The sequence below is a fragment of the Trachypithecus francoisi genome, unplaced genomic scaffold (genome assembly GCF_009764315.1).
Source record: "Trachypithecus francoisi isolate TF-2019V2 unplaced genomic scaffold, Tfra_2.0 Lachesis_group14, whole genome shotgun sequence".
In the NCBI taxonomy this organism is placed as follows: Eukaryota; Metazoa; Chordata; class Mammalia; order Primates; family Cercopithecidae; genus Trachypithecus; species Trachypithecus francoisi.
Window position 1 is genome coordinate 38,433,673 of NW_022681459.1, and position 26,470 is coordinate 38,460,142.

The following is a 26,470-nucleotide window of genomic DNA, read 5'->3' on the forward strand; positions in this document are numbered from 1 at the left end:
TCTGGGCCTAAGGGATCACAGGAAAATGGAGACCGGCATTCCAGGCCTGGGGAAGAGTTTGGGCAAAGGCTTGGCAGTAAGAGAACAAGGGTTGGGTTTGATGGGCCAGAGGATGAGAAGTGACTCCCCAAGGTCACAAGACCCCCTGATGGCTGGGACCCCATCTCTGATGGAGCAAGGCTTCTGATACCCAACTGAGGCTTGGTGCCAAGGACTGGCATCAAGGAAGTGGATTCCTGCAAACCTGGCACCCAAGGGTCCACTTCCTTAATTTCTGTGCAGCTGGGAGGTGAGGTAAGAGGAAGTGTGGGTCACAGGCTAGGCCCAGAAAGCCTGGAGGAGGAGCCTTTGACAGAGTGGAGAGAAGCAGGCCTGAGCCTCCCCAAAGGCACCTCCTGGGGACTCCCAGGACCGCAGGCTGAGACGAGACGCAGGGTGGCTGGAGGAAGTGAGAGGTGAACTCAGCCTGGGACTGGCTGGGCGAGACTCTCCACCAGCTCCCTGGGACCATCGCCCACCATGGCCGTGGCCCAGCAGCTGCGGGCAGAGAGGTGAGTGCCGGGGTGTGGCCGCCCCCGGGCCTTCTCACTGCTCCTGATAGGCCTTGGGGAAAAAGGCCAGTCCTTCTGCAGTCCCGATCAACATGAGAGGCTGGGGTTGAGTCAGAACCCATATACTCAGAAATGCAGCCTCTCAGAACTGCTTTAAGGAAACTTTGAGCTGTGGCTCACCACCCTCAGACACAAATAAGAACACCGAGGCTCCAAGAGTGGGAGGGACTTGCCCACGGTCACACAATGAGTGACTGGCCGTGTCTGGAGAGAAATGCAGGTGTCCTGGGTCCCAGACTGGGGCCCTTTGCCTCACATGGGAATCAGCAATGACTTTCCATCTTTTGTGCAAACAGAATTCACGGAATCTGGCTTGTTCTTCCTCTAATCAGGGCTTGCCTCAAATGTCGCCTCCTCTGAGAAGCCTTCCTGATGGCCTTTACCTCATTGCTGTCTGACCCTTTGCCCTATTTCCCTTTTCTGCCTAGTTCTTATATTACTAGAATAATATTACATACTCATTTATTATTTTTTTCTTTATCATTGGCTTCCCCATGAGAAGCAAGCTCCATGAGACGTTTTATCTGTTTTGATCACTGCCATATCCCTAGAAGGTAGCTCATCCCTGTTGAGCACCAGGACCAAGGGCTCAGTAAATGTTGCTAAATTAATGAATAAATGAATGAATGGATGGATCTTTGAGGTGAAAAATGTCTCAGATTCTTCTAGTCCAACCTTGCCATTGCACAATTTAGAAATCTGAGGCCCAGGGAGGATAAGAGACTTACTCAGGGTCACAGAGAGTGACTGGCAAGGCTAGGGCTTGGAGCACAGCCTCACCAGCGTCTAGCCTCGTCGCTTGGGAAGCATTTTCAGAATTTTTCCTTAGTAGCTAGGCCTGCGCTCTGAGCTACAGGGTCCCTGAGGACACAGAGCCTGGCCCCTGCACCCCCTGGACTGGAACAGCAGGTGACCCCTGTTACCTAGGTGGAGGCCACTCGGGGTCACCAGAGACAGGCCAGGCTGGTGTGGGCCTACGCGGGGAACAGAAGGCCCACGGTGGGGCTGGGGGCTGGAAGTAGAACCTGAGGGGTGTGCGGGGGCAAGGGCAGCAGAAGGAAATGCTTAGAGGGGAGCCCGCGTGGCCTTCCTGAGCCTCAGAGCAGGGTGCAGGAGCTGGGTAAGGCTGTCGGACCTCAATTCCTCCCCACACATGCTCCTGGCGGACCCAGCCGCACGCAAACTCGAACCTTCCGGAAACAGCAGCTGTTTGTGGCTTGGGCACTTCCTGCTTTCTGGGGTACAGGGTTCAGGGGATGACGCTGAGAGCAGGCCAGCAGGACTGTGTGCTCCCTCCCCTGCTCCCTGTCCCCTTTCAGCTGCCTTCGCCCTCAGACGGAGAGGGACTGCTTTTCATGAGGCCTTGAGCCAGGTACTGGGGGCACGGGTCTTCCTGTACCTCGAAGGCCTTATCTGAAAGTGAGCCTGGATTGTTCTGCTTGAGGTCAAAGCAGAGAGTACAAGGAGAGGGCACAGGTTTGTGCAGCAGCACTTTCTAGAACACCAAGGCGAGACATCCAAAGATGGGGAGGGCTGCCTCAGGGGTGGCAAGTTCGGTTCCAACAGACATGCTTTGAGCACCTACTGTGTGCCAGGTGCCAGAAAACCTGCCCTGGCTGCCCTCCAAGGATTCTTTCAACCTCAGCCTCCCCCGGGTCAGGCTTCAAAGCCTCCCCCAGGCCAGGCTCCAAAGTCCGTGAACTACGCGAGTGTGTCTTGAGGCAGAATTGTCCTGGCTCAGCAGGGCCTGGGTGAGGTCCCTAAGGGAGCGGATACTCCAGGGGACTTCCGGTTGGGTTTGCTGCTCTTCTTGCCTGCCCTGCAGGCAGCCAGGCCATTCTCATGCTGCCCATCAAAAAACTCCATAAATGCAGACGAGAGTAGTGGCCGTGTATTGAGCAGTACTGAGCACCTACTGTATGCCAGGCTCTGTTCTGGGCATTGGGACGTAGGGTGAGCAGAGTCCCTGCCCTTGTGGGGATTGTAGGGCTGTGTTTGTTACAGATAGGACTGCAGGACTACCCGGAGACATAAGTTCTTCTCTTGTTCCCATTTTACAGAGGAGGGAGGAGCGGAGCACAGGGAGAAATCTTCCCAAGGGAGCTTGATCTTCTTGTCCCCAATGCTGTGACTGTGCCTCGAGCATCTGCCAGTGCGTCTGCAAGGCATCAAGGCGCCTCATGAGCGGGCCCTGCCTGCCTCTCCGGCTGGTCTCTCATCATATCCCGCCTCCCGCTCTGTGCTCCAGCCGTGCTCAGCTCCCTGCAGTTCCCTGAACTTGCCCCTGTTGCACAGCTGTGGCCTTTGCACTTGCTGTTCCCCCTGCCTGAAAGGCCTTTCATGCCATCCTGGCACCAACTCCTCTCTGCTTTTCCTGGCTGACCACTGGCGTTGCTTCTTCTGGGAAGCCCTCCTTGACCACCCTCAGCCCAAGGACGCCCTCTGACAGCACGTGAGCCTCCATAGTACAAGCTCCTGCTCCCAATCTCTCCTGTCTGCTGTGTGACTGATTCTTTGAGGGAATATAATAATGGCCAGGCTCCTGTTATAGTTCAAAACGCCATGTGCTTTTCCTTCCCAACACTATGCCCATTTGAATTATGTCATTATCTGTTTAGTGTCCAGCATCCCCTTCCTTTCTCCTTGGAGCTATGAGATCTGAGGAGCCCATATGTCTTAATGGGCTTAGAACAGTGTCTGGCCCACAGGCAGTGCCACATACAGGTTTGCTAAAATTATAATTATTTTAGATGGGGACACAGGCCGAGAAGGGCTGGGATTTTTTTTAAGTTCACACAGCAAGTTGCCGGGAGGCTCAGAGTGTGGGGCAGTATGGCCGTGTTCGGTAACAGATTTCTGGAGCCAGACTACTACTGCTTGGGCTCAAGTCCCAGCTTCCCGACTTTACTTGGGCTAATCTTACCATGCCTCAGTCTCCTGATCTGTACAAAGGTGACACTGTCTTAGAAGAGCACCTGGTGACCTCAGGAAATAGGTAGCTGTCGTTCTTATTACCCAACTTGCCTGCCCGCCCTGCTCAGGGCCGTTTCTACCCTTCACGTTCCTTCCTGTGCGCCCCCCACCCCCACATTCCTACCTTATCATATTGCAGAGGAAATTACCCAGGACAAGCACAGCCTCAGGGGAGAAAGTGGAGGAGGAAGCTTCTCCCAAGGGTGTCACCGAGGGAGCATGTGTAGAAAGTGAGTGGGGCTGGGCGGGGGGATTTCCACTACCTGCCCACTGCAACCCTGAGTCACCTCCGGGTGGCAGCCCCCTGAGTTCTGATGCAGCCTCGGATTCCAGGTCATGTGGGTCCGGCGTGGACTGGGACTAGGGTATGCAGACTCCTGAGGTCCCAGCCAGCTCTGGGGCCTGGGACTTGGCAGCCCCTGCAATCCCCCCACCACTGCCACCCCTGCCACTCTCTCCCGTTTCCCACTTGCTGCACCAGAAGAATCATAGTTCTTATTTTTTCCTTGTCTGTCTCCAAGTGACTGAACTCAGTGACCCCTCAGAGACTCCTGGCTGTGCTTTCTCCCACTCCTTGGAAGTCTGTTTCCTCTTCCCCTATCTGTCCCTCTCAGACCCCGCCTCTGTTCCCTGATAACTCTTCACCGTGTCAGGAGTGGGGGTCTTAGCCACAAGCCACAGGCAGAAGATTATTCCTACCTCGCCCCTTATAGCTGAGACCTCCCATGCTGAGATCCTGAGCTATACAACAGGCCTCTCAAATTAGCATGCCCCAAACTGAGTCCATCAACCCTGGCCCCCACATCCTGGCCAGAAGTGTGGGTGTCACTCTTGACAGTGCCTTTTCTTTTACCTCCACATCCAAATAGTACCCAGCCTCTCCTAATCATAACTTAGGAACAACAAGAAATCGGTAATGTGTCTGTTGGAAATGCATTAGGCTGCAGGGAATGGAGGAAATGACGATGGCTTAAACAGGGGATTATTTGGTCACCTAACAAGAAGTCCCGGGAGGCCGAGGTAGGCAGATCACTTGAGGTCAGGAGTTTGAGACCAGCTTGGCCAACATGGTGCAACCCCGTCTCTACTAAAAATACAAAACTCATCTGGGTGTGGTGGCTTGCCCCTGTAATCCCAGCTACTTGGGAGGCTGAGGTAGGAGAATCACTTCAACCTGAGAGGCAGAGGTTGCAGTGAGCTGAGCTCACACCACTGTACTCCAGCCTGGGGAACAGAGCAAGACTCTGTCTCAAAAAAAAAAAAAATGTCCAGAGGTAAGCCATAGTTGGTTCTGTAGGCCAGTGACATCAGGACTAGCACCCCAGAGATTCCTTCGGCCTTTCTCATGTCTTGCTTCACGGAGACAACATAGCTGCTGTAGGTCTGGATGTCACACTTGCTTCAAGACTGCTTTCAAAGGGGGAGACCATGCTGAGCTTGTTCATCCCTTGGGATCAGGAAAGCAAGCCCTCTGGGGAGTGCCCCATGGAGAGACTGCCTAATTGTGCCCAGGTTGGGGAAATCCTCAAAAAGGCAATGATATGTGAGCACTCTGGGGAGGCCCCTGCACCAGGCCTCCTCTTAGGTCTCATTGGCCAGAACGGGTCACATGGTTGCTCCTAGCTGCAAGGGAGGCTGGAAAACAGGAGCTGGATGGTGATGTTTGGCTCAGACCCATCATGGTGCAATTGATAGCAATGTGTTAGACGATAATTTGGCTATTGCTATGTGGCTGCCAGCTTCCCATTCCTGCACTCAACATGGCTGCCAGCTTCCCATTCCTGCACTCAACATGGCTGTCAGCTTCCCATTCCTACACTCGGTAAGGCTGACAGCCTCCTATTCCTACACTCAAGGCCTGGACTGTGTCTTGTTATCTCCATATTTCCAGGGTCAGTGGCAGGACCTGGCCTGGGAAGGGGTGCTAAGAGACGAATGTTGGATCCACAACATCGGTTTGCTTTGCACTCTACCTCATATCCGGTGGGCCCACAAAATACATCAGGGTGATAACCAGGATTTCTTTTCCTCTGCTATGCACAGTGACTTTGAACAGCTTCCAGATGATGTTGCCATCTCAGCCAACATCGCCGACATCGAGGAGAAGAGAGGCTTCACCAGTCACTTTGTAAGAGAGACTCCTGGACCTTCACCCTAGAACCTCTGGACTTCCACCCAGCTGACCTCTGAACCTTGTCCTCTGACCTCTGAACCTCCAATTCTCTGATCTCTTAACTTCTATCTCAGTGGTTTTCAACAGGGCCAATTTTGCCCATTTGACATTACCCTGGGAGATTCTGATTATTGCATCTTGGGGCAGGTCTATTTCACATCTAGTGGGTAGAATCCAGGGTGCTGCTAAACTCCCCACCATGCACAGGACAGCCCTGTCCCTGCTAAAGAGCTATCCGGCCCCAGCATGGTACTAAAGTTGAGAAATCCTGATTGCATCCTTTGACCTCTGAACCTCCACCTGGAGAGTCGGGGGTGAGGGACTTTAGTGTTGCCCCCACAGCACCCCTGTCATATTCAGACACAGATGGAGGGGGCATCCTGCACCCGCAACACAGCCAGGGGTAGGTTCACTCTGCACCACGACCTCCAAGGCATGGCTCCTCATTTCTTGGGACTGAGTGCGTGTTTGGCCTATTTCCAAGAGCTCTTGCCTCTAACACTAGGTCTCACTTCCCCTCTTTTTCCAGTTTTTTTGTTTTGTTTTGTTTTTGTTTTTTTAGCAAAGCTCGTCTGCTTCTGGAGCATCAGCCTTTTGACTTGACATGGGTCTCCTTCTCCAGAGACCCTTCTGCATCCTTATCCTCCTCCCTTTTTTTGGCTTCTGCTCCTGGCCCCTGAGCCCTCCCCACAACCCCTGTCCTCCTTAGGTTTTCGTCATCGAGGTGAAGACGAAAGGAGGATCCAAGTACCTCATCTACCGCCGCTACCGCCAGTTCCATGCTTTGCAGAGCAAGCTGGAGGAGCGCTTCGGGCCAGACAGCAAGAGCAGCGCCCTGGCCTGTACCCTGCCCACACTCCCAGGTAGGCAGCCACTCCTGTCCTACTGTTGCAGAGCTGCTGACTCTCCTTCCTTCCATGGCCCTTGACACTGTTCCGTGATTTGATCTCAACCCCAGTGAAAACTGTTTATGTAGTTTATAGCCCCCACTCCCAGCAGTCACGGACTGCCAAGCCCTCCCCGCACAGCTCCCCCTGCCTCACATTGTGGCTTCCACCCCAAGCACTCTAGCCTCACAGCCCCGGAGCTCTGATGACAGTGGTGGCTAGTCGCTCCTGCTGTCCATTACCAGGAGGCCACAGTCTGGAGCACGTCAACACCTGGCCTCCCTTCGTTAGAGACAGGAATCCCCCAGTCTGGTCCCTAAACACACTGACTCACCTCCCTGCCTGCCCTCAGCTTCCTCCCACGAGACCAGCCCTCTGACTTCATAGTCTCGGCTTCTAGCGTCCCTGTGGCTCTCCTTCTTCCCCTGTCCTGCCAGGAAGTTGGGTAGCCTCACACCTCTGCTTACGAACAGTCCCCTCGCCTCCTGGTCTCCTGGTCCTTCCTCCCCAGCTGGATCCTAACATCCACCTTGGACAGCGCCAAGCCCTTAGTTGCTTAGCACCTGCCCCGCGGGAGGAAACCCCGTCACGAATGGGTTACAAGGGGGTGGTCTCAGTGGCGAATGGGTTACAAGGGGGTGGTCTCAGTGTGCTCTTCATGCCCTGCAGGCCAGAGACAGGGACCATTGCCTCCCTTCCCCAAGCCTCAGGGCTCCAACCCCACCTCCAGCTTGTTTTTTCTGTCCCTGTCTCTGTCTCAGCATATGACCCCGCTCCTTCTCATCCAGCCCCACCAAGGAACTTGAAGCTCCCCCCAGGAGTCTTGCCTGCTCTAAGCCAGCCTCCCCTCTCAGGCTCCATTACTTTCCCTCCTCTCTCTTTTGGGGCTTTCCCCTGACAATCTACTCCTCCTTTTCGTTGTATATTCATCTTCCCCTTGATATACCAACTTCCTCCGCTAAGCGTCTCCACCGCCTCAACCCTCTTCTGTCTTTAAACAATCCTGAGCTGTGAAACAGCATTCTTACAACAAGCCTCCCTGAGCCTCCATGTCCCCAGGGCCCCCAAAGATCTCTTTCTTTTTCCTTTGGCAATCACATTCGCGCATTGTCTCACCTTGGCATGGCCATCCTCTCAGCTTGGTTTAGCTCTGACTCCTCCACAGAATTTCCTCTCGGTGAGGTGAGCCATGACCCATCGATTCTGGCTTCCATGACTAGTGCTAAGCCTCATCTTCACACCCCACTCCTTCCTCTGTTAAGCTTTCTTCAACTTCCGGAGGCACCAGTGTCTCCCAATACCCTTCCTACCTTACTAGAGACTCCTTCAGCTTCTCTGTTACAGAATCAACCTTCTCTGCCGCTCCTTGGAAGGTGGGGATCCTCTGAGCGGACATCCTCTGTCTCCTGCCTTGTCTTCTCATTCCAAACACTCACCCTGGCAAACTGACCCAGGTCTGGGACTTTAATTGTCACCTTCTTGCTCCTAACTCCCAAATGTCTAGCGCTAGCCCAGAGCCTCCTACCGCCACCACCACCACCTCTGTCCATCTCCTAGACACCAGGAGCCAGGCAGGTTTCAGGCTTGCTTCCTCGTGGGGGTTCTCTAGGTGAATGGTTCCACCAGTGCGCCCACCTGAAGGCACCTGGAGGAGACATTTGTCTCTTGATAGCCCATCATATTTCCTTTTCCTCCAGAACACTCTGCCTTGAGCTTGGGGAATTGTTCTTTCATCCACTCAACAAATGTTAATTCATCTGGGCATGATTCTAGACCCATGGTTCTTAACTATGGTGGTATGTGGAAGTGCCTTGAGAGATGGAAAGAATCCTAGTTCCTGAGTCCCGCCCCCAGAGATTCTCTTGTAATTGTCCTGGGGCAAGTGCTACACAGTGAGATATTTACAAGCTCCTTGGGCAGCTTGAATGTGCAACCAGTGTTGCCACTGTCCTGGGTGATGGGGGTACAGCTGTGAGCCAAGCAGACGAAATCCTGCTGTCTTTGAACTAAGAGTCGTGTGTGTGTGTGTTTGGATGAACAGGCAGTAAATAAAAAAGTAAGACAAGAAAAATGTCAGCTGGTGATAGCGCAACTCAGAGGATGACAGTTAGGTGGTGCCAGAGTGGCCACTTCAGCGCTGTGAAAAGATAACAGGGAAGAATTCTGAGTCATCGGGAAGGGGCTCTGGCCAGGGTTCCTGGCCTGCAGGGGCAGCCCTGAACCCTGGGGCCGTGTTGGGCCAGGCTCCTAGGACAGCTGTTTGTCTCTTCTCAGCCAAAGTCTATGTGGGTGTGAAACAGGAGATCGCCGAGATGCGGATACCTGCCCTCAACGCCTACATGAAGGTACCAGTGGGTCTTGCCACATTGGCACGTGGAAGGGCATGGAGTGTTGGTGGGGGAGCCCAAGTACCATCCCTGTGTATGGCTTTGGGAACTGGAGCTGGCTCTCTGGCTCTGATGGCCCCATCTTCAATCCCTAAAGGCCTGGTCTGGGGAGAAAAACAGGATGTGTCCTTAGGGTTCCAGGGATAGGAGCAGGAGCAATGGAGAAGGTACAGAAGCCACACTTGGAATTGACAAATCTTCGTTTAATGCTCTAAGCCCACAGGTAAATGTCTATGCCAGGTGTTAAGATACAAAGGTGAATTCCATACAGAGCCTGCCCCCAAGGCACCCACTGTCCCGTGGGAATGCCAACAGGTGGATCATAAGATCACATGGAGACATATGTGTGCCTCCATCATGGGGGTGTGGCCAAGCAGGCCACAAGTTGCTCATATAGCATCTTTGTGCAAACTAGAGAAGGTCTCCTCCGGAGCAACACACCCCCTCACCTGAGCATGGGCTGGATTTTAGCTGCACTCATGGGTCTTGGCTGGGGATCCTTGTGTATTCTCCAACCTGCAAACTCTGCATCTCTATGAGATGGGAGATCTTGGCTTGTGTATTCTCCGACCTGCAAACTCTGCATCTCTATGAGATGGGAGCATACAGGAAGGAGTATCTTAAAGGCAGAGGCCAAGGTGGTCCGGAAAGGACTTCCACCAGCCAGAGCCATCCAGGAAAGGGGCAGTGTTCCTCCTGAGGTGGCAGTGAGTGCACCATCACTAGAGGCCTGATAGCGACCTCAGAAAGCTGGCAAGGGAAGCCCTCCTCCCAGCCCAGACGCGTCCTCACGGCTGAAGAGCACTGGACTATAGGGTCCTTTAGTCTTGACTCTGACATTGACTGGCTGGGTGATTTGGGGTGAGCTGCCCATCCTCTCTAGGCCTTGGTTTTCACACTTGTGAAATGGGGCAGTGCCCTCTAGTATCACCGGAGTGAAGTTGGGATCTGTTGAGAACGGGATGAGAAAGTGCTTTGTAAACTGTGAACCTGCTTCCAGAATGTGAGAGATCCTGACTCTTGATGGAGGAAGGGAGCAGATGGAGGGCAGAGGAGGTGGGAGGAAGGAGGAGAGAGCAGGTAGCTGCAGGAATCCTGGGCTCTGAGCAGGGAAGAGGGAGGGAGGGAAGCTGAGTGGGCTCCAGCTGTTCCTTCAGGGTGGCTGAGGCTCCACCCTTCTCCCCCTGGGCTAGAATAGGGGAGTGGGCTCTGGAGGGAGGGAAGGAAAGAGGAAGACAAGGTAGGAGGTGAGGCTGGGGAACTGGGGCTCCTCATTCCACACCTGGTCTTAGCAACCAGCAGCCCAGAGGATTCATCTCTGCCTCTTTGTGTCAGATTGGGTTCCTGGAAGTCAGAGACCATTCAGTGTAGGAATCTCTGCCACGGCCACCCCATCCTGTGCTTGCATACCCTCAGAGACGGGGAGCTCACTACCACTCTGCCCTGACCCAGGCTGCTTGTCCCATTGTTGGGCAGCTATGAGAAAAGCCCAACTCTCTGTAAATCCTACCCACTGGTCTCACCCTGCCCTCATGAAGTATGTGAGTCACGTGATAATGACAACTGCATGGAACTACATGAAGAGCTTTGACTGGCAACCAGAAAGCTCTTGATACATGTTTATGGATACACGAATAATCTTATTTAATTCCCCAATAACTTGTGAGTTAAGTGTGACAGAGCAGTTAGGTAGGTGGGATGAGATTTCAACTCACATCTCTGTGACTCCAGGGTTTGAGCTCTTACCCACTGTGCCTCATTGTAATGAACATGACAGTAACAATGATGATATCTAACTTTGATGGGCACCTGTTATATGCCTGTTCTAAGGATTACACATATATTTACTTATTTAATTCTCACACAATCCCACGAGGGAGAGGCTATTCTTGTCCCCATTTTATTAATGACCATCTGGAGCCAGGTTTGCCCAAAGCCACCCAGCTGGTGACAGGAAGAGCTGAGATTCGATCCCAGGAGCCCCTGGCTCCTGAAACATCTTCCAGGCTGTCCCCATATGACAGCCTTTTCTGGGCTCTGCATCCCCAGTTCCTCTCGGACAAAGTTCCCCGACCCCACCTCAACCTGCTGCCCCCATGGGATCCTCTGCAGGGCTCTGGGTGCCTCTGGAGCCTCAGTACCTAAAGCCAACCTCAGTGTCCCCAGACCTGTGTGCTTGGAGTTTGGTGAGATGACCCTGCCAGGTGCTGGGTGCTTGCGTCCTCACAGCTTCAAGGTCTTTGCATTGTGGTGGGTGTAACCAGCTTGGATGAAACTAGAGCTCAAGTCTGGGTCCTGCCACTTAGCTCTGCTCTTCTGGGTCAGGTACTTCCCTCTCCAAGCCTCCGTTTCCCTAACGAAGATATGAGATAAAGTATCAGGAAGCGTTTTGTAAGCTATAATGCCACCAACTGTTGTTAATTTGGGTTATTTTGGGAGCCTCCACCCCCGCCGACTGTTGTCTCACCTTGAGCTTTGGGTAGCCTTTAGTGACAGACGGCTCTGGGTGCCCCAGCTCTGTCCCCTGCTAGGCCGTGTGGTCTTGGGCAGATCCCTTCACCTCTCTGATCCTAACTCATGGGATACCATGAGATTGAGGAAGGGCATGCATGTGATACTCTCCTGGTGAAGTCACCACCAGGTCATGTTACTTGTCATCTTCATTATTGCTGTTTCTGGAGAACTTTAAGTCTTTTCTGAAGGGACTCTTCTCAAGCCCCTGGTCCCTCTCCTGACCTTGGACCCAGGAGCAGAGCTTGTGAAGTGTTACCTTCAGCATGCTGAGTTTTCTTATTTTTTTAAACAACGTGTTTCTGTTATCAGGCAACATGCATTAGTAAAGAGAGGAGGGCTGATGTCAGGGCTCGGGGATGGCACATCTGGGCTGGGGTGTCCAGATCCTTCTGCTGACTACGCCACCGGTTCTGCTGTCTCACCCACACAGAGCCTGCTCAGCCTGCCAGTCTGGGTGCTGATGGATGAGGACGTCCGGATCTTCTTTTACCAGTCGCCCTATGACTCAGAGCAGGTGCCCCAGGCACTCCGCCGGCTCCGCCCGCGCACCCGGAAAGTGTAAGTGACCAGCCCCTGGGCTTCCACATGGCCAGAGCCCTGGGTCCCTGCTGGAAAAGCATCTCTTTTCCCCGAAAGGAGAGAAGGAAAATACAGATCAGCCATATCCCTGGACACTCCAGGGTGATTTGGTTTATTCAATGGGTTTAGAAAGTAGTGTTCAGGTTTGGAGGGACAGAGGGTGTGTGCCTTTCAATGTGATCAAAAGGACTGGAAGACAAGGACTGGGATATTGACTCTGGAGAGTCTGGTGCCACAGCAACCACTGGGGATGACCCAGAAGCTCTGGGTCCCTGAAAAGAACTGGGGGCAGAGAGGAGGGAAGAGCTGCCTTATCCACAAACATTCTCTGAGCAGCTCTGGGAATGCCTTTTCCTGGTGTGTTGGAGCTCCGTGGGGCCAGCTGTGGCTCTGGTTGTATCACGTTGGCCTCCAGGGCACACTGCTCCTCCCTTACTCCAAAAATCCCGTCCCTCCCACCAAAAATTCAGCTACTCATAGACTGCTTGACTTCCAAAGCCCAGGTTGCTGCTACTAAGAATTCTGGAAAAAGCAGGACGGAATTCCTGAGTTCCCCACCAGCTCCTCCCTCTGCTTACTCCCACGAATGTCTCCAAGGGTCCTCTCCATGCCTAGCATCTCCCCTGTGCACACAGTCAGGTGTGTCTTAATTCCAGCTGTGCCACGTGGCAGCCACGGGCCCCAGAGCAAGGCACTTCACCTCTCCAACCTTCAGTTTCCCTCAGCTGAAAAATTACAACGGTCACATTTACATCAGAGCTTAGTTGTAGGGAGCAGAGAAACAAACAAATCTGAACACTTTGGGAAGTGAAAGGCATGGAATGAGCATATATCCCCTTCCCCACCTGCTTTCTGAGCCTGGCTTCCTGGTCCGTAAAGAAGGGAGAACAACCCTACCTCCAAAGTGGTTGTGAGGATTTGGGGACAAGTGTGCCCACCTGGAGGAGGAATTGCAGCCACATTTCAGCATCATCTCTCTCCCCCGCCTTCCCTGCTCCTTGCAAGGGGCTCCTCTGGACACAGAAGCAGGAAGCTGGGCTTCTCTCAGGGCTAACAAGCCCCTCTTCTCTCTCCACAGCAAGAGCGTGTCCCCACAAGGCAACAGCGTTGACCGAATGGCAGCTCCGAGAGCAGAGGTATACCCCACCCCTGTGCTGGCCAGGCTCTCACACTTTGGGCATCGGCCTTGGCCCACCTGCCAGCCACTGGTGGGCCAGTGGGTCTCTCCTGCTGGGCACTGCTGTGTGCCTGGGCGAGTGCTGAGCACTTGGAGGAAGGAAGGGGTTACAGCCTCAGCCTCTGCCACTGGGCGTCCCCGAGCCCTGCTAAGGGGACGGAATGTGATCAGCATTCAGAGCCAGAGGGGAACGCTTCCATCCGTATGCTCCTCCGGTCAGTTTGCCTGAGCCTCCTCTGAGTCGGCCCTGCCTTACGCATGGAACCTGCAGAGATGACTCAGACAAGGCCTAGCCTGCGATGAAGCCTGGGGACCAGGGTGGGTGCTCAGCCCAGAGAGTTCGAACTCTTCCGTGTGTGCTCACCCCCACCAGGTCTGGAAGGAGCACCCAACCTAGAGTCAGGGAGACCTGAGTTCAATTCCTAGCTCCTCCACTAAAAAATGAGATGGCCTCAGACAAGTCGCTTATTCTCCCCGAGCCTCAGTTTCTACATCTGCAAAATGGGAGACTAAAGTATGTAAGGCACTTCTGTAGGAACTCAGTGAGTGTTTTCTCCTTCCCTCCTTTCTGCACGCTTCTCCTCAGGCTCTATTTGACTTCACTGGAAACAGCAAACTGGAGCTGAATTTCAAAGCCGGAGATGTGATCTTCCTTCTCAGTCGGATCAACAAAGACTGGCTGGAGGTGAGTTCAGAAGTGAGGATGGAGGTGAGATTGGAGGTGAGGTTGGAGGTGAAATTAAAGGTGAAGATGGAAGTGAGGGTGGAGGTGAGATTGGAGGTGAGGATGAAGGTGAGGGTGGAGGTGAGATTGGAGGTGAGGATGAAGGTGAGGGTGGAGGTGAGATTGGAGGTGAGGATGAAGGTGAGGGTGGAGATGAGGCTGGAGGTGAGGATGGAGATGAGGGTGAAGGTGAGGATGGAGGTAAGGGTGGAGGTGAGGATAGAGGTGAGATTGGGGGTAAGGTTGGAGGTGAGGATGGAGGTGAGATTGGAGGTGAGGATGGAGGTGAGCGTGGAGGTGAGATTGGAGGTGAGGGTGGAGGTGAGATTGGAGGTGAGATTAGAGGTGAAGATGGAAATGAGAATGGAAGTGAGATTGGAGATGCGGTTAGAGGTAAAGATGGAGGTGAGGATAGAGGTGAGGAAGGTGAGTTTGCAGGTAAGGATGGAGGTGAGATTAGAGGTGAGGATGGGAGTGAGTTTGGAGTCGAGGATGAAGGTGAGGTTGGAAGTGGGTTTAGAGATGAGGTTGGAGGTGAGGTTGGGAATAAGGATGGAGGTGAGGTTGGAGGTGAGGATGGAGGTGAGAATGCAGGTAAGGTTAGGCTGAGATTAGAGGTGAGGCTGGAGGTGAGGTTGCCTCAGGCATTGTGTGCTTCAGAGACTGAGGACCGTCTCAGAAGGCCTCAGGGAAGAGATGCTATCTGATGATAGTCCTGGAGATCCAGGCAGGTTGGGGAACCTGCGGGAATACAGCCTTTGGGGAGGCAGATGTTCGGTGGGAGCAGAACATTCTGGAGCTCATGCACTTGTCTTTGGTTCTGACCCTGAAAAATGGGCTGCTTAGGGCAAGTAAGTTCACCTACTGAGTTTAGTTTCTTGGTCTGCAATGGGTGTCTCAGCAGGGGCACTATTGACATTGGGGCCAGAGGGTCCCTTGTGCGGTTGTCCGGAACATTGCAGGGTGTTCAGCAACATCCCCGGCCTCTCCACTAGATGCCAGCAGCACTGCTAAGTTGCAGCAACCAGATAGCTCTCCAGATAATTTGCTCCTGAGCAGCGAAATCGCAGCCACTTGTGTAATATGGGACAGCAGTACACACCCTGCCTGCAGCAATAAAAGCTGCTGATGAAGAGCTCGAACTCAGAGTCAGCCTGTTTGGGCCATTTCCTAGCTCTGTTTTTCACTAGCTTTGTGGACCTTTGGAAACTTGCTCAAACTTGTGGTTTCCTTTTCTGTAAATGTTTCTTCATCAGCTTCCTGGAAGGGGTAAAGGAGGTGATAATGGCCAGGGCTCGCCCCAGAGCCTGAATGTGTGGCGCCTGGCCAGGCACTAGGGTCGTTAGGAGACCTAAATGAAACTTCAAAGCCAGGGCCTTTCCCGGTCACTGCTTTGTCCCAGCGTGGCCCACAGAAGGGCTCTGTTCTCACTCAGTGAGTGGAGGTGGAAAGTGGCTGTGTTGGGCCTTGGCCTGGGGCCAGTCCTGTCTTCAGACTTAGTGCTCCTGTGGGGAGTGCCTGGGGGAGGCTCTGGGAAAGACCCAGAGGCAGGGTCAGCCCCCAGGGGTCCCAGGACCTCTAAGAGTTGGGTTGGGTCCCTGGCGTCCAGGCCTTGGAGAGGAGCTAGTAGTAGCCACTGGTTTAGCCAGTTTAGCAGTTTCCATTTTACCCTAATCATAGATCTCCATCTCAGGAATTCAGGGCTTTTACAACTGCCTGAGGAGTATCTCTGGGTCACTTTCCAGAAATAGAAAACATGTATTGCCTTCCTGTTTTCCAGAAAGTCCTACTTATCAGTTCGCTAGCTAACTTCTGGCCTCAGGGGCAGGGAAGGAACCACCTTGAGCCTTGGTTAATATGTTTGCAAAATGGCATGTAAATAATCCATCTTCTGTAGGGTTGCTGTGAAGATGAACAGAACACGTGCCCAAAGCCCAGGCCATGGCCGGGTCTGGGTCTGATTTCTGGCTACTTGGTCTAGAGCAGAGGCACAGTTGTATCTGATGAATGAATGAGTAAGTGGGATCAGCAGCAGGGCCTTCCTCATCCCTCATCCTCTTCCTTCTGTGTTCTATTTTCATCTGTAACACCTGCCACCATTGGACTCGTTGGGTAGGTCATTGTTGACAGCGCGCACACCCTGTCATTCCCCATTGTACTGGGAACTCCATGGGGGCAAGGACTTATTATTTATTATTATTATTATTATTATTATTTTTGAGACAGATTTTCACTCTTGTTGCCCAGGCTGGAGTGCAATGGCGCGATCTTGGCTCGCTGCAACCTCCACCCTGCGGGTTCAAGTGATTCTCCCACCTCAGCCTCCTGAGTAGTTGGGATTACAGGCATGCGCCAACATGCTCGGCTAATTTTTATATGTTTAGTAGAGACGGGGTTTTGCCAAGTTGGCCAGGCTGACCTCAGGTGATCCGCCAACCTCAGCCTCCCAAAGTGCTGGGATTGCAGGTGTGAGCCACTGCACCAGGCCCAAGGACTTTTATCTATTTTGAGAGCCCAGAGCCTGTCAAGTGGCTGGTTCTCAAGAAGTCTTTGTTGAATGAATGAGCGAATGAGTGAGACAAAAGCAGCTTTCTATATAAATCCAGACTCTGACATATTGTAAAACCCAAATATAAGCCTTCTTGGAAGTGACCAACTCAGTGAACTTCCTCGCCTTCTCTCTTCCCTCTACGGAAGAAGACCGGGACCTCGTCTGCCTTTCCCCATCATTAGAACGGGGCTGAGGGCTCCGAGGCGTGGCTCTGCTGCCTCTCCTCTCACCAGCCTGGCATCCCTTCTCTTCCTCTGCAGGGCACTGTCCGGGGAGCCACAGGCATCTTCCCTCTCTCCTTTGTGAAGATCCTCAAAGACTTCCCTGAGGAGGACGACCCCACCAACTGGCTGCGCTGCTACTACTATGAAGACACCATCAGCACCGTCAAGTTTGTGGCCTGGGAAGGAGGGGCCTGTCCAGCCTTCCTGCCATCCCTACCACCCACCACCCCTTGTATCACCCTCTCTTGGGTCCCTCTCCCACTCCAAAGCCCCCAGTGGCTCCCAGATGAGCCACAATGCTGAGGCATCAATGTCCAGGGTGGCCTCGCCAGCCTCATTCCTCTTTTCCCCACCCCACACCCCACTTCCAGCCTAATGCCTCCTTACCCCAGCCTGTCACCCCCTTACCCCCGCCTGTCATCCCCTTAGGGACATCGCAGTGGAGGAAGATCTTAGCAGCACTCCCCTATTCAAAGACCTGCTGGAGCTCACGAGGTGAGGGACTGGGAATGGGGCTGGGGAGTCAGACACTCTGGAGACGAGAGCGCAGGGAGAAATGTTAAGCCCTAGTATGAAGGTGCTGGGGTTTTGCATGTACTTTGTCTTCTCGTTTTATCCACAGCCCAGCCCTACAGGTTAGGTAGCATCTCCTCACTTTAGAGACGAGTGGGGAAGCCGCAGATCGGTTAGGGGACTTGGCTGAGCTCACACAAGTTGTGGGTTTAGATCCGGATCTGCAGCTGGAGCTAAAGTCTCTCTGGCTAAGAGCCTTGGACTTGAGCCATCCACCCTCAGGGACTCACTACCCGCCCCAGGTCCAGGACATTGCTGGACAGTTATTTTACGGAATGGTAATCACACTGTTACATTTCTGACTGTAAAAGTTGTACCAACTCATTATATATATATAAAAGAAATGTCAGTAACCATGTCAGAAAGATACGAAGAAGTGAAATCACCTCATATTTTTACCCCCCTTGTTAATGACGTACACTCAGATTTCTTCAGTACTTACACCCCATACGCACATGCACACACAAAAGTTACTTTGGCTGCACAAAACCTTTCTGTGGCTACATCATTAATATGGCCATGTGCTTTTACTGGCCTCTTAGGATTTCTTCTACTTCTTTACTACTCTAAACAACTTTGTACAGACCATCTTAGTTCACCTATTTGATGACTTATCTGATCATTTCCTTGTAATGATGCTCAAGAAGTAGATTTGGGGATTAAAGCATTTGCAAGTCTCGTAGCCTTCTGGCCCACGTTGTCAAACTACTGGTAGAAAGTTCAGATCAATTTCTATGTACACCAGCTAAGTAGAAGGGTGCACATCTTCCTGCACCCAGGCCAGACAGTTCCTGTCCTTACAAGGTTCTCCTCAATAGCCTCACACAGGTTTCTCTCTGAGGCTTTATACGGCCCTACTCTGTGCCCAGTCAAACCTACTCTTCTTCACAACTCTTAAGCTTTTAGCACATTTATACACAAGACACTTCAGGCTGTGCCACTAATTTCCTGTGAAAGTCTCTTCTCTCTTTTTTTTTTTTTAAGATGGAGTCTCACTCTGTTGCCCAGGCTGGAATACAGTGGTCAATCTCAGCTCACTGCAACTTCTGCCTCCCGGGTTCAAGTGATTCTCCTACCTCAGCCTCCTGAGTAGCTGGGATCACAGGTGCATGCCACCATGTCCAGCTAATTTTTGTATTTTTAGTAGAGACAGGGTTTCATCATGTTGGCCAGGCTGGTCTCGAACTCCTGACCTCAGGTGATCTGCCCTCCTCGGCCTCCCAAAATGCTGGAATTACAGGTGTGAGCCACCACACCCAGCCTCTTCTCCCTTTTAGGCCTCGATATCCCCATCTGTACAATGGGAGGTTGGATTATTTGGATGACACAGGCTTGTGTCAGGCTCTGATCTTTTCTCACTCCTGGCTTCAGGACATAAAACATTTTTACCCCCTCTTCCTACCCCTACTCCATGCTTAGGCTCTTTGATTATCCCTGACTTTTCCCATGCAGGCGGGAGTTCCAGAGGGAGGACATCGCCCTGAATTACCGGGACGCTGAGGGGGATCTGGTTCGGCTGCTGTCGGATGAGGACGTGGTGCTTATGGTACGGAAGGCTCGCGGCCTCCCCTCCCAGAAGCGTCTCTTTCCCTGGAAGCTGCACATCACGCAGAAGGACAACTACAGGGTCTACAACACGATGCCATGAGCTGACAGTGTCCCTGGAGCAGTTAGGGGACACCAGCAAGAACCTTCAACTCTCAGAGGAGATTAGGACCAGGAAAACCTGGGGGAATGGGCAGACTTCCCGTCTCTGAGGCCAGTGGACGCATGGGGTTTGTAATCTGTCTGTTTCTACTCTTTACATCCGATTTAAATAAACCATTCCATGTCAATAGGGCAGGCTACGGGAAAGAGCATCTTTCATGCGAGTAAAATACGATTTAATGAGCATCCACGGGGAGGCCGTTTATATCCAGCAGAGGCCCTGGCTCTGAGACCTCTGTCCTGCCACCCCATTTCCTTGCTCTGTCCCGGTGTTGGGGGGAAACCTGAGGGTCCCCAAGCCGTATCCCTTCTCCCTCCCACTGCTCCCCTTTACCTGCGATTAGCCACTTGCCCCACAGAAGTGATCTGCTCTGGGTGCCCTCTGGGGTCCCACCAATGCCAAGTCCTCGGCTGTGTGATGAGGGTCAGGAGCTCTCCTCTGCCTTCCTGTGTCTGCTGCTCTGTGGGGGCAGGGAGGCAGGTCTCGGGGTTGGTTGTCTCCACTGTAAGTAGGGGGAGGACTCTGGTCTCATCCAGGAGGAGGGGGACACAAAGCAGTGGGATCGTCTTCTCTGAGCTGAATCTCCTATCCTAATCCACCAAAAATTAAACAGGTGTCACTCCCAGAATGGTGGTGTGAGGAGCTTGGTGGACCCTCTCCCCAGGGAAACAGTAGTTTAACTGATGAGAGATACTTAAAATCAACTGTTTAAAGTCTCTGGAAATTGTTCTAAGGGCACAGAGCACATGGAGAAACAGCCATTCAAGAAGATCATTAACGTCTCAGTAAGAACAGCAAGTCGGTGGCATTTGAGACACATCGTGTTCCCGTCCCCCACCCCCAGCTCCATGTGATGGAAACTCTACTCCAGATACTCCACTCTGGATGGATGCAGCCAGGAAGATGGGCTCCCTCATCCCTCAGTGTCTAACCTTCCACAATTTCACCACAGGAGGAATAGGCTACCAGGATCTCTTCTTTCTGCAGCCCTATATGTTGTAGAATCACTATTCCAGGCCATTATAGCAGAGAGGACTGAGTTTCCTACAGTTCCCATAGAAAGTACCAGGAAATTTGGGAGGCCGAGACGGGTGGATCACGAGGTCAGGAGATCGAGACCATCCTGGCTAACATGGTGAAACCCCGTTTCTACTAAAAATACAAACATTAGCCTGGTGTGGTGGCGGGTGCCTGTAGTCCCAGCTACATGGGAGGCTGAGGCAGGAGAATGGCGTGAACCCGGGAGGCGGAGCTTGCCGTGAGTGGAGATCGCGCCTCTGCACTCCCGCCTGGGCGACAGAGTGAGACTCTGTCTCAAAAAAAAAAAAAAAAAACCAGGAAATTGAGCTTAAGCAACAGAAATCGATCGTCTCACAGTTCTGAATGCTAGGTGTCCACAGGGCCATGCTCCCTATGAAATATGGAGGGAAATCCTTCCTTGCCTTTTCTTAGCTTCGGGTGGTTTGCCAGCAATGTCTGGTGCTCCTTAGCTCGTTGGTGGATCGCTCTGTCTTCACACGGCATTCTCCCTGTGTGTATTTACACTGTCTTCCCTCTGTGCATGTCTGTCTCTGCATCCAAGTTGCCCCTTGTATAAGGACACAAGTCATCTTGGACTCGGGCCCATCCTAGTGATCTCGTTTTACTTTGATTACCTCTACAAACCTCCTCTTTCCAAATAAGGTCACATTCTGGAGTACTAGGGGTTAGGACTTCAACAGTCGTTTTTAATTCCAATATAACACTTCAACCCATGACACTCCCTTTACCCACTCAGCTCCCCCTCCTAAGGCAAGGGCTCTGCAGTAGGCATAGCAGGCTAGGAGTGCTGGACCTTAACCCCCTGGTAGGGCAGGGGTTCCATGCTAAGAGGGGCAACCTGAGATCAAGGGATACTGTACTCCACTCCAGTGCCCACTCACAGAGCAGGATGTCACTCCTGGAGAAACAGGCTGATTTCCGTATCCTCAGATCTGGTGCAGTGGTGCAGAGGTTCTGCCCAGGGAGACAGTCAGGCCTTAGGGATGGATAATTCCACCGCTTTTCCTGAGGGGACTAACTTTGTTTGGAAAGCATGGCAAAGAAGTTGGCAAAAATAATGGAAATCTTGGTGGCCAGCAATTAAGGAGGGACTAGATACTAATGCCATCAAGTGAAATGTAAGGCCAGAAATTTGACAGAGAACCAGGTAAAAAAATAACCAAGAATAGTGGTTCTAGGACTATAGTCATCCCTGAGGACACAGGATATTGTGCTCCCGTGCCAGGCTGCACCCACACAGCAGACATCAGAGTGGAAAGTGTGGCAGACTTGAAATCGTTCCCTAAACCACATACAGATCCATCAGCAAAACACAAGCTCAGGAGGCTGAAGCCTAACCTCTGACCAAGCAATGGCTGAACAATAAGCTAATCTGACTCAGAGGGGATTCTTAGGAAGCCAGGGTTAAAAATAAAATTGCACTTATTTCCTGGTGGTCTGGAAGACCGCATGCATGCCCAGGCTGATCACTCTCAGGAGTGACTGGAGAAAGAAACGCTGGGCTATCAGTTCCTGACTGAACATGGGGCAAGCTTGAACCCCGAGCTGTGAAAGATGTCTCCAAACCACATTCACAGCCGAAAGTAAAGGGTGAAACCAATCCAATTGAAGGGGCTTAAGCACAACTTTTCATCAATACGTGGTTTATGCAGACCCAAGTGCAACCTCTAGGAAGCCAGGATAAGAGAGAGAGAAAAAAAAAACAAGAGAAAAAAATATGAGCAGAGGCATCATAAGCTACACATTGTAGGGGAAACAGACCTCACAAAATTAGTTCACTGAAGTCACTAAACAAGTAAATAGATGACAAACCAAATAACAACAACATTAAGCCCTGGAAGGAATAGGAGAGCAGTACCTAGAGTTGCTACAAAATATTATCTAAAATGTTCAGTTCCTGATATGGTTTGGATCTGTGTCCCTGCCCAAATCTAAAGTCGAATTATAATCCCCAGGTTGAAAGTGGACCCTTATGGGAGGTGTTGGGATCATGGGGGTGGATTCTCATAAATAGTTTAGCACAACTCCCTCCGGGCTTTTCTTGTAAGAGTGAGTGAGATCTGGCCATTTAAAAGTATGTGGCACCTCCTCTTTCTCTCTCTCTTCCCCCTGCTCTTGCCATACAAAACTTGCCTGCTTCCCCTTCATCTTCCACCATGATTGTAAGGTTTCCTGAGGCCTTCTCAGAAGCAGAAGCCACTAGGCTTCCTGTATAGCCTGTAGAACCAAGAGCTAACTAAACCTGTTTTCCTTATAAATTATGCAGTCTCAGGTTGTTGTTTGTATGTTTGTTTGTTTTTTTCTTTTTTTTTTTTTTGACACTGAGTCTTGCTCTTGTCATCCAGGCTGGAGTGCACTGGCATGATCTCAGCTCACTGCAACCTCTGCCTCCCAGGTTCAAGCGATTCTCCTGCCTTCCTGAATAGCTGGGATTACAGGCACGCCCCACTTCACCCAGCTAAGTTGTGTACTTTTAGTAGAGATGGGGTTTTGCCATGTTGCCCAGGCTAGTCTCAAACTCCTGACCTCAGGTGATCCACCTGCCTCGGCTTCCCAAAGTGCTGGGATTACACCGTGAACCACTGCACCCAGCCAGTATTTCTTTATAGCAGTGCAAGAACAGACAAATATGGTTCCTAACAAAAAATTATGAGAATTGCAAAGAAACAGCAAAGTGTAATCCATACACAGGAGGCAAATAAAAGCAGGCAATAGAAGCTAACGAAATTGCCTTTGAGGGGAGGATTCAGATCCTGGACGTAGCAAACAATGACTTTATATTAGGAATATGTTTAAAGAACTAAAGGAAACCAGGTTTAAAGAATTAAAAGAAAGTATTGTAACAATGACTTTTCAAACAGAGAATATCAATACAAAGACATAAATGGTTTTTAAAAAGAGAACCAAATTGAAATTCTAGAGTTGAAAAGAACAATAACTGAAATGAAAAGTCCACTAGAAAGGCTCAGCATTAGATTCAACTTGGCAAAAGAATGTTAGCAGAGAAAGTATAAGCAAACTGAGAGATAGATCAATAGAGATGATGCAATCTAAGAAAGAAAGAAAGAAAGAAAGAAAAAGGAGTGAGAAAAATGAGCAGAGCATCAGAGAAATGTGGAAACCATTAAGTGCACCAACATATGCATAATGAGATTACCAGAAAGAGAGGAGAGAAAGAGACAGAAAAAGGATGAAAAGAAATCATGATTGGAAACTTTCCAATTTTTATTTTTTTAAAAACCACCAATCTACATATACAAAAAGCTCAACAAACTCCAAGTAGTAAAATACAAAGAAGGCCACACTTAAACACATCATAGTCAAAATGTTGAAAGCCAAACATAAAGAGAAAATCTTGAAAGCAGAAAGAGAAAAATGACTCACCACATGAAAGGGAACTACATTAAGACTAACAGCTGATTTCCTGTCAACCAAGAATCTTACATAAAACAAATCTATCATTCGAAAATGAAGGTGAAATTAAAACATTCCAAAATAAGCAAAAACTAAGAATATTCACTGTTAAGCAGACTTGCCTTACAAAAATATATTAAAGGAAGTTCACAACAAGAGTTTCACTCTTGTTGCCCAGGCTGGAGTGCAATGGTGTGATCTCGTTTCACCGCAACCTCCACCTCCCTGGTTCCAGTGATTCCCCTGCCTCAGCCTCCTGAATAGCTAGGATTACAGGCGTGAACCACCACACTCGGTTAATTTTGTATTTTTAGTAGAGATGGGGTTTCTCCGTGTTGGCCAGGCTGGTCTTGAACTCCCAACCTCAGGTGATCTGCATGCCCCAGCCTCCCAAAGTGCTGGGATTATAGGTGTGAGTCACTGCACCTAGCTAAGACTCTATCTCATGTAAGATCACATTCTGAGATACTGGGGTTAGAAATTCAACATATCTTTTGGGGGAGAATACAATTCGAACCATAACGGTGCACTAGAAAACATCCATTCAAGAAAAATTTTAAAAGACTTTGCAAGGTGTGATCTCCCAAACCCAGTTATTTGGCTTCTAGTTTGTTGCCTGACCACAGTCACCAAGAAAATGTTCTGGTGCAAATCAACCAGAACTCGTTAAGACACAGTCTTTGAGGAATTATGAGCGTTACAAGAAGTAAAGGAGTTCTCCAATGATTCTTCCACTCCCTACCAAAAAAATTATGATAGGAGTTGAAACCAGAATACAGAGCAGTTGGGGTGCTGTTTTCTGGAGAGCAGAGGCAGTCCAGAATGCAGAGCCATGGGGAGGCCATGAGGTAGGGAGGCTGAGCCGGGGCTTCTGTGCCAGGCCAAGGCCCTAGATGTGAGAGCTGAGGCAATCCTGAGAGAGTGGCATTCCTGGCTTGAAGCAGGAGCAGAAGAGAGCCTCCTCTGGAGTAAAGTATTTCCGGTTTAGGCTGACAGGAGTTACCCTGATTAATATCAAGCAAAAGGCTTATAGTCAAAGATCACCAAATCTCTGTGAGTGAGAACAGGCAGAGGCAATAAACAATAGCTTTACAGCCCCAGGGACTATAGATTATTGAATTATGTGACTGAAATATTTAAAGAAATAAAGAATGTAATCATAAAGATAAACAAGCAAAAAAGAATGAGCAGGCAGATTTTCAGATTTGTAAAAGAAAGAAGGTATGAATGCATCTATGTGTGTGTGTGTGTATACACACATGTATATAATTCAAAAGGTGAGTTGGTGAAAAGTCCAAATTTATCAATAATTCTGATACCATAAACATAGATGGATTCCATGCATGAGTTAAGACTGTCAGGGCCGTGCACAATGGCTCATGCCTGTAATCCCAATACTTTGGGAGGCCGAGGCTGGCAGATCACTAGGTCAGGAGTTCGACACTAGCCTGGCCAATATGGAGAAACCCCATCTCCATTAAAAATACAAAAAATTAGCTGGGTGAGGTGGTGCACGCCTGTAATCCCAGCTACTCTGGAGGCTGAGGCAGAAGAACCACTTGAACCGTAGGTTGCAGTGAGTCAAGATCGCACCACTGCACCCCAACCTATGCAACAGAGCGAGACCCTGTCAGGAAAAAAAAAAGAAAAGAAAAAAAGACAGTCAGACTGAATTTTTAAAAGTCTAAATCTATGTAAGTGTCATATATACAAGACACACACATACAATAAAAGGTCATGGAAACATTGAAAGTAAAAAAAAGTATGAAAAAAGATATTCCTGGGAACCACTAACCAGAAGACAGCTGGGACATCTATACAGATTCACAATCTACTTTTGTGTACACTTGACACTCAAACTCACTTGGTAGCACTCCTTGCCCCTGAACAGAATAGTTACGCTTACCAGCCTTATGTGTCTCTGCTATTCCCTTATTTTTTGATGCTTTGGGGGGGATGACTTTTGATTTTACGTGTAACTGAAGTAAGAACGTGTCAAAATCTGAAGTGAAAAGCTTTTGCTGATAATGAAGCTGATGAAAATTGCGTGGGTGGATTTGTTAAGTAATGCTATCTGATGAAAACCTTGGCTGTGGGCATCAGTCTGCTCTGCAGAATGACTGATGAGGACCCACCAATTACTTATACCCTGTTGACTGTTTTTGGCGCACTGTGTGCTACAGGAACACACTGGATACATTTGCAAGTAACAGGGAAAAGCCAACATCCACCATCTTTGTAGGATGTATCCAATTTACTGTCTGTCGGTACACATACTAGACACCATGAGTAACCACAGAAATATTTTCTGACTGATTAACAACCTTTTTCTACCAGTGGTACAAACTCATTGCAAGGATTCTGGCTTGGAAAAAACAACTGTTAGATGTTATCATTCCTGGGAAACTGCTATGCATACCTCCTTCCTAAACATCTCGTGGAAAAGCAGTTTCAGCTTTTATTTCCCCTGGGGAATACGTGCATTTTAGCCGGAATGCAAAGAAGTTTAGAGGAAGGGTAAACACTTTTTTTCCGGGCTGTGTTCTTGCTACAGTCACAGATTCCATGACTCCCGAAAGAGTCCAGTGTTAGAATGTCTACACGTAATTGACAGTGTTTGGAATAATGTTGATTAGACATTAGCACGTTCGACACAGATTCTGACTCTACTGATGCTTGCAAACAAGTCTGTACAAAAAGGCTTTGGAGAATTTTTTGTGACTTACGAGAAAATGATGATGTAAGACTTCATTCTTGCACAAAATATTTATCAGCTAAAAGTGGAAATAACTAAGAAAAACCGATACCAAAGAAATGTTGAACACCGTGATTCAGCTATTGTTCATTCTTTGCATAGTGGGGAAGTTGCTGACAAATACGGATAAGGTTGAGGGTAACTGTGATGATAATGTTGACACAATTAACGCAGAGTAA

General features: G+C 50.4%; 1 protein-coding gene across 2 annotated transcripts; it reads left to right on the plus strand.

Moving 5' to 3' along the window:
• Window positions 1–313: 313 nt before the first annotated feature.
• Window positions 314–19,215, plus strand: NCF4 (neutrophil cytosolic factor 4). Of its 2 annotated transcripts, XM_033232842.1 has the most exons (11): window positions 314–551; window positions 5,628–5,712; window positions 6,467–6,620; window positions 8,919–8,989; window positions 9,165–9,254; window positions 11,976–12,103; window positions 13,203–13,260; window positions 13,888–13,986; window positions 16,837–16,967; window positions 17,230–17,295; window positions 18,826–19,215. In XM_033232842.1, the coding sequence occupies exons 1-11, from the start codon at window positions 520–522 to the stop codon at window positions 19,019–19,021; spliced, it is 1,110 nt and encodes a 369-aa protein (XP_033088733.1). In that variant the 5' UTR covers window positions 314–519; the 3' UTR covers window positions 19,022–19,215. The 2 variants fall into 2 exon arrangements, with proteins under 2 accessions (XP_033088733.1, XP_033088734.1); XM_033232843.1 differs by lacking the exon at window positions 9,165–9,254 and having other exon boundaries at window positions 316–551.
• Window positions 19,216–26,470: the final 7,255 nt, after the last annotated feature.

Coding starts and splice junctions, on each gene's coding strand:
- NCF4 (XM_033232842.1), top strand. CDS start 520: ATGGCCGTGGCCCAGCAGCTGCGGGCAGAGAG. Junction 5,713..6,466: donor GAGGCTTCACCAGTCACTTT/GTAAGAGAGACT, acceptor TGTCCTCCTTAG/GTTTTCGTCATCGAGGTGAA. Junction 12,104..13,202: donor CGCCCGCGCACCCGGAAAGT/GTAAGTGACCAG, acceptor CTCTCTCCACAG/CAAGAGCGTGTCCCCACAAG.